At 41.5% G+C, this 12,956-nt stretch overlaps 1 protein-coding gene across 11 annotated transcripts in view; it reads right to left on the bottom strand.

The window, feature by feature from the left end:
• Positions 1-12,342, bottom strand: part of PHC3 (polyhomeotic homolog 3) — an 81,470-nt gene extending 69,128 nt beyond the window's left edge. For 3 of the 11 annotated variants that reach the window (XR_010726912.1, XM_066241879.1, XM_066241887.1), the window contains exons 1-4: positions 11,595-12,268; positions 8,827-8,992; positions 3,645-3,800; positions 2,062-2,139 (exon numbers count right to left, since the gene is read on the bottom strand). Coding sequence is in view for 10 of the 11 variants with exons in the window: in XM_066241879.1 (XP_066097976.1) it covers positions 2,062-2,139; positions 3,645-3,800; positions 8,827-8,992; positions 11,595-11,626 (432 nt within the window). In the remaining variant the exon portion in view is untranslated. The other 8 variants (XM_066241881.1, XM_066241884.1, XM_066241886.1 and 5 more) reach the window with 6 other exon arrangements.
• Positions 12,343-12,956: the final 614 nt, after the last annotated feature.

Below are 12,956 nucleotides of genomic sequence, written 5' to 3'. Positions count from 1 at the left end.
TTTATGACAAGTAGCACTAACAATGTCATAAAAATTAAGCACAATCACTGGAATTATAGATTCTATGAAAGTCACATAGATAAAATCACAATGAGAGAATAGTTTCAAAAGGATATCTTTTAATAATGTGAAGGGAAAAATATTAAAAAACACTTATTTCTGTGTTGTCTAATGTTACTCCAGTATTTCATGGAATAAATAATTCGTCTATAATGTTTTTAACCAACCCACAAAATGTTTACTAGTCCTTTCCTTAACAACCAATGTATTAATTAATGACATACCTGACATCAATAACCATAAATATAGTATTAATGCTTAGGGCAAGATTACATTACTTTGATTTTTCATTTTCTTCAGGCTAACATTTTTAAGTTTTAAATAATTTCTTTTTAAATTAATTTTATTTATGTTCCAGAGTACTTTCCTTAGCTAAAGAAGTAGAGCACAAGTTCATTTTCAATTCATTAGCCATCTACAAACTTATTCTGTTGGAATTAATTTTACAAAGCAACAAAGTACTACCATACTGGATCAGAAAAAAATAGCTAAAAAGGGCATTATAATATTAACTCAATCGTTCTCAACCAGGGACAGCTTTGCCTCCAGAAAACATTAGGCAACATCTAGAGACATTCTGGGTTGTCACAATGGGGGCAGGAGGAAGGCCACAGTCTACTGGCATCTAAGTGGATAGAACCTAAGGCTGCTGCTAATTCTATAATGCACAAGACAGTCCCCCAAAACAAAGAATTATCTAGTCCAAAACATCTATAGTGATGACGTTGACAACTATAGGACAATTGAAATTTTAATATATACTGCATTGTATTAATGTGGAGTTTCCTGAATTTGATCATTTTCATGGGGCTTCCTAAAAAAACAACTTTGTTCTTAGTAAATACATGTCAAAATAGTTATGAATAAAGGAACATGTCTCAACTTACCCACAAATGATTCAGATAAAGATAATATATAAATATGTAAAGAGAAAAAAATAAATGATAAAGCAATGAGCCAAAATGCTAACTGGTGAATCTAAATAAATTTTATTATTCTTGCAATTTGATATTACATCAAAATAAAAAGGCCCTGGACGGTTGGCTCAGTGGTAGAGCATTGGCCCGGCGTATGGAAGTCCCGGGTTCGATTCCCAGTCATGGCACACAGGAGAAGCGTCCATCTGCTTCTCCACCTCTCCCCCTCTTCTTTCTCTCTGTCTCTCTCTTCCCTTCCCTCAGCCAAGCCTCCATTGGAGCAAAAGTTGGCCCGGGCGCTGAGAATGGCTCCATGGCCTCCGCCTCAGGCACTGGAATGGCTCCGGTTGCCACTGAGCAATGCCCCAGATGGGCAGAGCATTGACCCCTAGTGGACATGTTGGGTGGATTCCAATTAGGCGCATGCGGGAGTCTGTCTCTCTGCCTCCCTGCTTCTAACTTCATAAAAATACAAAAAAAGAAAAAAAAAGTTAAACAAGTATTACCATGCCTTAAATTTCTTTCAACCAGGAATCTTCGCACAATTTCCCAGTATATTATATATGCACTACAGCAAACCAGATTTCTTTTACTCCTTCTTCAAAATAAATTACACTATCTTGAGTAGATACTTATAAATGTGACCCAGATAACTCAAGTAAGCATAAACTGAAAAGTAGTTTCTAAAATGTGAATTTCACAGAAAAAGCTAGAAACATGTAGCTATTCACCAAGAATGTGACACTCTGTCATACATCACAGTAAATGCATGGCCTAATACCACTGCACTGTATATTTCAGGTTTCAGTACATACTGAAAACTATAATAATTTAGAACCACAAAAGATCTGAACACAACCAGTGGGAAAACGTATAAGAAGTAATACAAAAATACTGTTAAAACTCAGATTTTCATAAGTTTAACATTAGCTCTAAATTCTTGAAACTTATTATTTCTAGGTACTTGTTACTTAAATAGCATTTCAACAAATATACAATTAACAGCTTTGCAAATATTAACAGTTTACTTCTGGAATACAATAATTAAATTTTTACGTCCAGGAAAAAAATTTAGAATACTTACAGATGTCTGGGACATACTTGACTGTTGTGTGACACTTCCTGTGGGGGATGTCGATGGTCTTCCACTGGACAGACTTGCCTAGAATAATAAGGATTTTATAATATGTCTATAAAAACATGAAGTTAAAAACTTTCTGGTATCAGGATACCACAAAACCACAATAAAAGTCAAAACTAATTCTTTTTACAGTCAACAAGATTAAACTTTATCCAAACAGATTAAGAAAAATCAAAAAAGGTTAATGGTGGAAACAGAAAGACCCAATGGTTAATCTTTTGTTTTGTTTTGGTTTGTTTGTTTGTTGTTGGGTTTTTTTGTACTTTTCCGAAGCTGGAAACGGGGAGACAGTCAGACTCCCGCATGCGCCTGACCAGGATTCCACCCGGCACGCCCAACAGGGGGCGATGCTCTGCCCATCCGGGGCGTCGCTCTGTCGCGACCAGAGCCATTCTAGAGCCTGAGGCAGAGGCCACAAAGCCATCCTTAGCGCCCGGGCCATCTTTGCTCCAATGGAGCCTTGGCTGCAGGAGGAGAAGAAGAGAGAGACAGAGAGGAAGAGGAGGGGGAGGGGTGGAGAAGCAGATGGGCGCTTCTCCTGTGTGCCCTGGCCGGGAATCGAACCCGGGTCCCCTGCACGCCAGGCCGACACTCTACCACTGAGCCAACCAGCCAGGGCCTGGTTAATCTTATTTTAATAGCTGAGCTCATTATCAGTTTCTCTACAGGCCTGTCTTCTTTAAAGTGCAATCACCATTCTGATATTACAAAAAAAAAAATGAAGCTACATCAAGTGCCAGTGGCTTTTAGTTTCCTAACTCATATCATGAACATGATGTTATTTAAAATTACACTACCAAGAGAAAGCAACAGCTGGGGGTGTGTTTACAAGAGAAATAAACCTTTTTCAGATTCGGTCAACTGGTATTCCCCTCTAGTAAGATTTAAGATTAAATCTCACATATACTATAGTTGTATTTAAACAGTAAAATAATAAAACTCTCTTTGAAAACACAAGTATTATTTAATCATACAATCATCCTGTTATCAGTAGGAATAGTATGATTAGATTTTATAAATATGTACATGCATTTCTTTATATAGAAAATTTCTAGAGGGATACATATTAAATTAGTAGAGTGGCCACCTCTAAAAATGGAAAACAGCAGTGAGTGTAGGACAGGAACACCTACTTTTACCTCTTATAAACAATTTTATACTGTTGGATAGTTTTCAATAAGTGTAAATTACTTGCATCCTGGTTAAAATATAAAGACAAGCCGTGTAACCCTAAGTCTCCACTGTTGTACCCAGAATTTTGTGCACAAAATCATGACACTAGCACAGCATTTCTGCAATGAAGATAAAAAAGCAATGGGACAAAGTCAGCCAACAGAGAACATATAAAACATATCCATTATTTCTTTTAATTAACTTCAATTTGGCAGCCCATTATATTTCCTTGAGAGAACATGATCATGAAACATCTGAGAACTCTGAAATAATACCAAACCTATTTATTTTCCACAATTACCTGCAGATAACGTCACCCTGGGCCTCATCATACTGCGTTTATTCAGTCTCACCTGAACGGCAGCGAGGCTCTGCAGCTGGGAGCTGCTCAGGTGCTGCTGCTGCAGGGCGGCAGTGTGTAGCATCAAGTGCTGCTGCTGCGCCGCGTACATCTGCTGCAGGTACTGCGCAGCGGAGCTGGGGGGCCGATGCAATGCCTGTTGAATTACCTGTGGTAAGTCAATTGAACCAATGTCAAACCATCATTTTAACCTTAACCCTAACTGTAAAATACTTTTTAAAAAGTCATAGTTTAAAATTTCACTAGTTTAATATTCAATGTCATCAAGCTCACTGAGTTCTCTCCTAATTACACATCACTAGGACTGTACAAATTAATTCGTACAAATTAAAATTACCTAGTATAGCCAATTTACAAAAGAAAAAAAGGCCAAACAAGCACTCAAAAAGATTTTCAATCTCATTAGTAGACAAAACATACCAATTAAAACAGGATACTATTTTCAAACTTTAGATGGATAAAGATTTAAAGGAATACTGCTATTAACTGAGGAAACAGGTATTCTCATAAATATCTATAAGAATGTGAACTGGTATAAGCATTTTGAATAAAACTAGGTAGAGTTCAAGGCTTGGGTGTAGACAGGAATATGTACAACCCTGTGGCCACTATAAATAGTAGATCAGTGCTGTTCAATATAGTAGCCATAGCCACATAGGTCTCCTGAGCACTTACGATGTGGCTTAGTGCAACCAAGAAATTAAGTTTTTAATTTTACTTAATTTTAATTTAAATGCAAATAGCCACAAACAGCTAGTAGCTACTGTATTGAACAGCACACATAAATATTTATTAACAAAAAATTCCCATATATATCATAAGGTGAAAAAAGCAAGTTACTAAATAGTGTATAGAATAAAATGCCTTTATTACATTAAAAAATCTGAGTTCATTTAGGAAAACATTAAAAGACTACCAATGGATAACTGGGTAAGAGGTGACCTTTACCCTCTCATTTGTATTTTTCTTTAAATGTCTGGAAAAACTTAGAATTCTGAGTAGGTATTATATTAATAACAAAATTATAAAGCAATTTACTTTTTAGAAAATTACTGAGACTTTTTCACGTGCAATTTTCAAACATTTTTTTAAATTTTCAAACATTTAATAAAAGTTTTTTAAATGTCAGATTGTTTCAATTGTTTTGACAAATAAAACTATTCTTCCTAAAAATATTCCTGAAAAAGTGTTGCTGTGAATATTTATTAGTACAATATAAAATCTGAGCCTGAAACTTCATAAAAAAATACATGTAGAAAAGTCAAATATTCTATTAAAAGAGAAAAATCCTTTATCTGTCCACACCAGTAAGCTGAACGATGCCGGTCCTCTGCAACCGCATCCCAAAGTCACATCGTGCCCACAGGGACTCGGAAACAATACAGAACCCTAATAGCAGCACCAAACCACAGAGTTTTCACAGAGTTTTCACAGAGCTAACGAGGTAATGGAGCCATACCCTACACAGGTATTACTCGGGACACCTTGAACCACAAAGCCATGAATGTCTTTATCACAATTCCGAGAAAGCACATGTCCTTGTTGTTTCCGCCCACTTATTCTTACCTCGTTTGTCCAGGTACGGACTGCTGCCCTGCCTCAGACTCCGATCTGAAGGCTTTTGGCTGCTGGTTGCAGAGCATTCCAGAACAGTACTATATAACAGTATGTCTTTGGTCAGGTAAATCTATATATGTTCTAATTCCATAACAAATAAGTCATCTATTTCAGTGGTCCCCAGCCCCCAAGCTGCAGACCGGTACCGCTCCATGGGCCATTTGGTACCGGTCCACAGAAAAAGAATAAATAACTTACATTTCCATTTTATTTATATTTAAGTCTGAACGATGTTTTATTTTTTAAAAATGACCAGACTCCCTCTGTTACATCCGTCTAAGACTCACTCTTGACACTTGTCTCGGTCATATGATACATTTATCCACCCCACCCTAAAGGCTGGTCTGTGAAAGTATTTTCTGACATTAAACCAGTCCGTGGCCCAAAAAAGGCTGGGGACCACTGATCTATTTGACAGATACTTTTCTCAGAGTAATTTTTTTATTGTCAGCATAGTCTTTCATTACCATTCAATGCTATACTCTTGGGAGAAAGACTTTTTAAATACAAGTTCAAGATCTAGCACATTGGCCTGACCAGGCGGTGGCGCAGTGGATAGAGCGTTGGACTGGGATGCAGAGGACCCAGGTTCGAGACCCCTAGGTCTCCAGCTTGAGCGTGGGCTCATCTGGTTTGAGCAAAAGTCTACCAGCTTGAACCCAAGGTCGCTGGGTCCAACAAGGGTTTACTCAGTCTGCTGAAGGCCCGTGGTCAAGGCACATATGAGAAAGCAATCAATGAACAACTAAGATGTTGCAAGCGCAATGAAAAACAAATGATTGATGCTTCTCATCTCTCTTCGTTCCTGTCTGTCTGTCCCTGTCTATCCCTCGCTCTGACTCACTCTCTGTCTCTGTAATAAATAAATAAATAAAAATAAAGACTTAAAAAGATCTAGCACATTGTTCCTGTCTTGTTACGGAACAAGGAAGATAAAGAGTATTCATAGGACTAAAAAAGAAAGCTGGATAATATTAAAAAACTACTTAATTACTTCAATAAATATTGATTTGACTGCATTTTAGGAGAAGCAATTCTATATCATACAAACTAATATTAGTGCTATTTATGAGAAATCTATATATCTCCAGAAACATTTGTAAAAAATTTTATTAAAGTATAGTTGAGCCTAACCAGGTAGTGGTGCAGTGGATAAAGCGTCAGACTGGGACGTGGAGGACCCAGGTTCGAGACCCCAAGGTCACCAGCTTGAGCACGGGCTCATCTGGTTTGAGCAAGGCTCACCAGCTTGGACCCAAGGTTGCTGGCTTGAGCAAGGGGTTACTCAGTCTGCTGTAGCCTCCAGGTCAAGGCACATATGAGAAAGCAATCAATGAACTAAGATGCTGCAACGAAGAATTGATGCTTCAATTGTTTTTTGACAGTTGAAGCAATCACTGAACAACTAAGGAGCTGCAATGAAAAATTGATGCTTCTCATCTCTCTCCCTTCCTGGTTGTCCCTCTCTTTGTATCTCTCTGTCTGTCACAAGAAAAAAAAAGGGTAGTTGACAAAATAATATATCACTGCCGGGTGTATAACATAGTGATTCAACATCTATATACCTTAAGAAGTGATCACCAGTACAAGTCTAGTAATTTTCTATCACCATATAAAGTTATTATATTATTGACTATATTCCCTACTGTACATAACACTATTTTTATTAACACATCAGCTTAGGTAAAAACTAGAGACCAAAATGGCATGTTAAAATGTTACATCATCTGTCAAAGATCTAGATACTCTTCCCTATATTCCTTGCCTCAGAGGAAGATGAAGAACATTCAAAAGGCAGTCTGGCCTGACCAGGCAGTGGTGCACTGGATATAGTGTCAGACTGGGACACAGAGGACCCAGGCTCAAAACCCCAAGGTCACTAGTTTGAGCATGGGCTCATCCAGCTTGAGCGCAGGGTCGCTGGCTTGAGTATGGGATCATAGACATGACTCCAAGGTCGCTGGCTTGAGCCCAAAGTTGCTGGCTTGAGCAAGGAAGGGGTCCTTCGCTCTGCTGTAGCCCCCTGGTCAAGGCACATATGAGAAAGCAATCAATGAACAAGCAATCAATTAATAACTAAGATGCTGCAACAAAGAATTGATGCTTCTCATCTCTCTCTCTTCCGGTCTGTCTGTCCCTGTCTGTTCCTCTCTCAGACTCTCTCTGTCTCTGTCAAAAGAAAAAAAAAAGACAATCTACATTCCAATTTGAATTTTTTAACTGACTAGATCTCCAACAACTCTGATTCCACCCTTGGTAATTTCAGAAGCCTGAAATACAATAGTTGAATAGCCACTATACTGGGATATTCACTTTAGAAAAATGAACAGAGAGAAGACTATAAACATTACAAAGTTATTTTCAGGGTAGAATGGAATTATGGGGATTCTAGAGAAAATGTGAAGGTATAATGGAAAAAATAAAGTAGTTAAGGGCACAACTCTAAAATTAGAGAACCTACCAGCTTTGTGAGTTTAGGAAAGTTATCCTCACTTTACAGTTTCTGGAGGCTAATATGCCTTCCACTCAAGACTATATAGCTACTAATGATAAAGAAAGTGAAATTCAGCCCTGGCCAGTTGGATCAGTGGTAGAGCATCGGCCTGGCGTGCAGGAGTCCCGGGTTCGATTCCCAGCCAGGGCACACAGGAGAAGCGCCCATGTGCTTCTCCACCCCTCCCCCTCTCCTTCCTCTCTGTCTCTCTCTTCCCCTCCCACAACCGAGGCTCCATTGGAGCAAAAGTTGGCCCAGGCGCTGAGGATGGCTCCATGGACTCGCCTCAGGCGCTAGAATGGCTCTGGTCTCAACAGAGCAGCGCCCCAGATGGGCAGAGCATCGCCCCCTGTTGGGCATGCCGGGTGGATCCCAGTCGGGTGCATGCAGGAGTCTGTCTGACTGCCTCCCCATTTCCAACTTCAGAAAAATACAAAAAAAAAAAAGTAAAAGAAAGTGAAATTCAAACAAAGAGTATATCAGACTGCAGTACCCCTGCCCTTTCTATGATATCATAGTGCCTCAACTTCCATTATTATAAAGGTTAACTAAGTAAACTTAATTTTCTCAACTGAGTAAAGAGTCTAAGACTTTACCTAGTTAAATATTCCTTTCCACTTCTGCCCCTATGAGCTTTAGAATGAATCCTTCTGCTTAGGATCTTAGATCACTTAAGTTTAAAATGAACCTCTTAACACAACTATAGACCTGAATAGATCTCCCTAGATAAGTCTGTTATGGATTCAAATATAAAATAAGCCAAAAAATTTTTTAAAAAACCTACAGCCATTTTGCATGTTGGGGCTCTAGAATCAGTAACTCCACATTGTAGCAGCATCTAGAGTCCTTCCAACTATAATTTTCCAACCTCACTCTGACAAGTGCAAGCCCTCTCAATGGAATAATTATTAAATAACTTTTTAATTGTTTCAAAGACTAGAATTCTAACTACACTTATTTAGAGGATATCATATAATTCATTGGATATCAAACAAGAGATTCACCTGGCATAAGCAAATCAAATGGCATCCTAAGTCTTAGTCTACCCATCATAACAAAATACCTGTACAGCATGTCGGTCTGAGCCACTGTAGACAGAGATCTGTGGCTGCTGCATTCGCGAGGAGGAAGTGGTGATGGTGGTCGTGGTGGTGCTACTGGTTGTTGTCGACACAGAAGATGTTCCAGGGTTTGGTTCACTATCCATAGCTGTACTGTGGTCCTTAAATCTGGCGGATAACACAAAGGGTTTGTATTGGCAAAAGCATTACCTTATGGATTTTAAAGATTATTTAATAATTCCAAAGAAATAATCAACAGTCTAAGTTTCTAAGAAGGTCCACACAACACAGAACACAGTCACCATAAACATTTAGAAAGAAAAAGTACTTCACAAATACATAGCATATTTAATACTTAATACCAAGTAAATTTGAATTCAAATGATTCAGGATATGTAACTCAGACAAAGCCGGCCTCAAATTTATCTTTTCATTACTGAAAGAAGATGAGTTGAGTAATTTTGAAACGAGAACAGGTCATGAGTCAATACTAAACTACCTAGGGAAATAAAAACTCAAGCAACATCAGAGTACTTTAAAATACATATTTACATTCTTTTGACCATACTAATTACCAGTTAAAGTCATTCTTATCTATACATTAAAATAGGATGCCTAAGGGCTTGTGATAATTAGCTTAGGTTTTGGCTACTATATATATATAATATAAAATGTGTATACACACACACATCTGCTTTAAAAATAAGTTCTTAGGCCCTGGCCTGTTGGCTCAGCGGTAGAGCATCGGCCGGGTGTGTATAAATTCTGTGTTTGATTCCTGGCCAGGGCACACAAGAGAAGTGCCCATCTGCTTCTCCACCCCTCCCCCTCTCCTTCCTCTCTGTCTCTCTCTTCCTCTCTGGCATCCAAGGCTCCATTGGAGCAAAGTTGGCCCCAGTGCTGAGGATGGCTCCATGGCTTCCACCTCAGACGCAAGACTGGTTCCAGCTGCAAGGGAGCATCACCCCAGGGTGGGCAGAGCATCATCCCCTGGTGGGCATGCCGGGTGGATCCCAGTCAGACGCATGCGGGAGTCTGTCGACTGCCTCCCTGCTTCTCACTTCCAAAAAATATATTAAAAAGAAAAATAAGGCCCTGGCCAGTTGGCTCAGCGGTAGAGCGTCGGCCAGGCGTGCGGGGGACCCGGGTTCGTTTCGCGGCCAGGGCACATAGGAGAGGCGCCCATTTGCTTCCCCCCCCCCCTCCTTCCTCTCTGTCTCTCTCTTCCCCTCCAGCAGCCAAGGCTCCATTGGAGCAAGGATGGCCCGGGCGCTGGGGATGGCTCCTTGGCCTCTGCCCCCGGCGCTAGAGTGGCTCTGGTTGTGGCAGAGCGACGCCCCGGAGGGGAGGGGCAGAGCATCGCCCCCTGGTGGGCAGAGCGTCGCCCCCTGGTGGGCGAGCCGGGTGGATCCCGGTCGGGCGCATGCGGGAGTCTGTCTGTCTCTCCCTGTTTCCAGCTTCAGAAAAATACAATAAATAAATAAATAAATAAATAAAATAAGTTCTTAGAAAATAAATTAGTAAGTTTTTTTACAGCACACTAGCTTTCCCTCTAATTAATCTACAACACTGTCCTTAATACATCTAATAAGTATAATGAGTTGCACTTATAGGCAGATTACTCTTGGTTAACAGAGAAGCAGCTGACAATTCACTCACTTCCTTACCAAATTTCTTCACAAAGAATTGTCCCAGATTTTGGAAACAGCATAATTATGTCCCTTTCCTCAGGTATGGGCAATAAAAGTACATTTTTGTATAAAACTTTGGGTTTTTTCCTTCTAATACTACAAACTCACTTCACTGTTGTATAAAATTCCCCTAAGTACAGAATTTGTATCTGAATAAATTAAAACATTTTATTTTAAGTGAATTCAGAGGGCCTTAATATTGTCAGAAACCAGATAGAAGTAGTTTCTGTGCCGGATGAGAAATGCACCACAATGATTAAAAGCACAGGAGAATATGCTGGTGTTATCTGCCTTTCTTATCCGTCTTTTCTTCTTCAGAGAAACAAAATTTGGCCCACCTCACATTAGCAGTGTTGACAAGAATGTAACAAGAACACTTTGTACCTCAGAAAAAGATAAAGCAATGTGGCATTAATTGTGTACAGATACACTATTCCCATATGGTGTCCTTTTATATACAAGTTTTATTTGTTCTTTATATCATTTATGTAAATAACATTTATATGCTCACTCAAGGAATCAAATGTTTTTTTAAATCCCAATTTAATAAGCAGAAAAATGAAGGGAAAAAAGCGGGGGGGGGCTGACTATACTTAACTTTTTATTAGTAAATGACTCATACATCTTTACACTTCTCTGTTGGATTTTTAAATAGTTTTTCAAACTGCCCTCCGATCATCAAATCACAGCATCATATGTTAAGTGTTCAACATCATACAGATTTAGTGGTAAATAAGGTAAACTTTTTATATTACTGGTTGTCATAACACTTCTGAACCTCGTACCGGTGATATGCAAAAAGCCAGTTTTAAATTCTGGTCCCCTCTGAGTGCCATTCCACTCAACCATACCCTCAAACCCAAGACCTATCTATGGTAAGCAGTTCAGTAACTAACCAAAAATGGTCACAGAGAATCCAAACTGTAGGCGCAATTCTAAGCATCGGTGAGTGGAACCGGCCAAACCACTGAAATGCATTTGTAGACCTGGCACAAAAGAACAATTTTTGTAACTCCACCGTCTGTGCAGAGCAATTCCTGCAAAACACAGCCGGCAGTCCTAGTGCACAAGAGGCCTACCCAGGAAACGGTGTTTCGTCGCTCCTCGGCATACCGTCACACCGCCACAGAGGAACGTGGCCCTCGGGGGAGGCCCCAGCACTGCGGCCGGGGACCCGAGGGGGACGAGACCGTCCCTTCCAGGGAGTTCTGGCCTGGCCAGACGCACCGAACCCCCGCCGCCGTGAGGCCGGCGCTGGGACAGCTCCTCCACGCCTCCGAGGGGAGGGCGGGGGGCAGCGCCACGGGTCCGGTTCTCCCACAGGGGGGCACTGGGGTGGCGCCGGAGCGGGAAAGGGGGGAGGCGAGGGAGGCCTGGCAGTGCCCGCCCGGCCCTCGCCAGCCTCCGCGGGGCCCCGGCGCGGGCAGTGCCTACGGGGCCCGCTCGCAGGGATGACAGCGCCCGAGAGGCCCACAGGGACTCATCCCTCGAAAGACCCCACTGGCCGGGGTCCCAGGGCCGACCCTGAGAGCAGGGCCCTGCTGATCCGCGACCAGTCGGCGGAAGAGGCGCTCCCGCCTGGAGGTAACTGGACCCTCACAGGTCGCCTCGGCCCCCGACACGGGCCTCGCGGACTCCTCCACGATCCGGAAGCTCTTGGGTCTCCCTTTCCCCTCATTGCCCGCGAACGAACCCTGAGCATTCCCCTTGGGGGACGTGTCGCTGCCCCCACTCTACCCCCAGTTACGACATCAGTCACCAGCAAGTCACTCACTCCGCTTCCGCCATCTTCTCTCCTCCATCACTAACACGGGCTGCGCATGCGCCTCCTTGGCGGCGGCGGGCGGAGGGGCGGGGTCGGCCCAGCCGGAGGCCCCCAGGGTCACGTGGGGTCGTTGGCTTCCAATACCCCCGTCTAAATTCAAGCCCATCTGTCTGTGGGAATTGACCGGGTTTCACCAATTTAGATACCAAAGTGTCTCGCCTCCAACTCCTTGGTTTCTCTTGCCTAGGGTCTTCCTATTGCAGAGGGGTCTGTACCCAAGATAAAAAAAAGTTCTGCTTCTACTGTTAAATTAAAATTTTGAAGAACATACAAAGCATGCCAAAGCCTATGCAAACTGCAAAGAGTGAGATGAAAGATAATACCAGGAGGATTGGATGCTAAGATCTCAGAGGGAAAGGAAATGCTTTAGTGGCTGTAAGGCTGTTACCTTGGGCGAACTGGAGTTTGGGGATCTGAGCCAGCAGTTTCTCTCTCTTGAAGATAGAGTTAAGGATGCTGGTATGGTAGATGGTTAAGGAGTCATGCTGATTATCCACTGTCTTCCACAGGAATGTACTGAGCGCTTAGTAGGAGTTGCAAACAAGAATACTACAGGGAACAAGCAGGAGTGGCCGCTAGTTTGCTAATGTGGTTTTACTAATAGATATAGATATAG

The sequence above is a fragment of the Saccopteryx bilineata genome, chromosome 8 (genome assembly GCF_036850765.1).
Source record: "Saccopteryx bilineata isolate mSacBil1 chromosome 8, mSacBil1_pri_phased_curated, whole genome shotgun sequence".
NCBI lineage: Eukaryota > Metazoa > Chordata > Mammalia > Chiroptera > Emballonuridae > Saccopteryx > Saccopteryx bilineata.
This window is presented reverse-complemented; position numbering and strand designations above follow the sequence as displayed.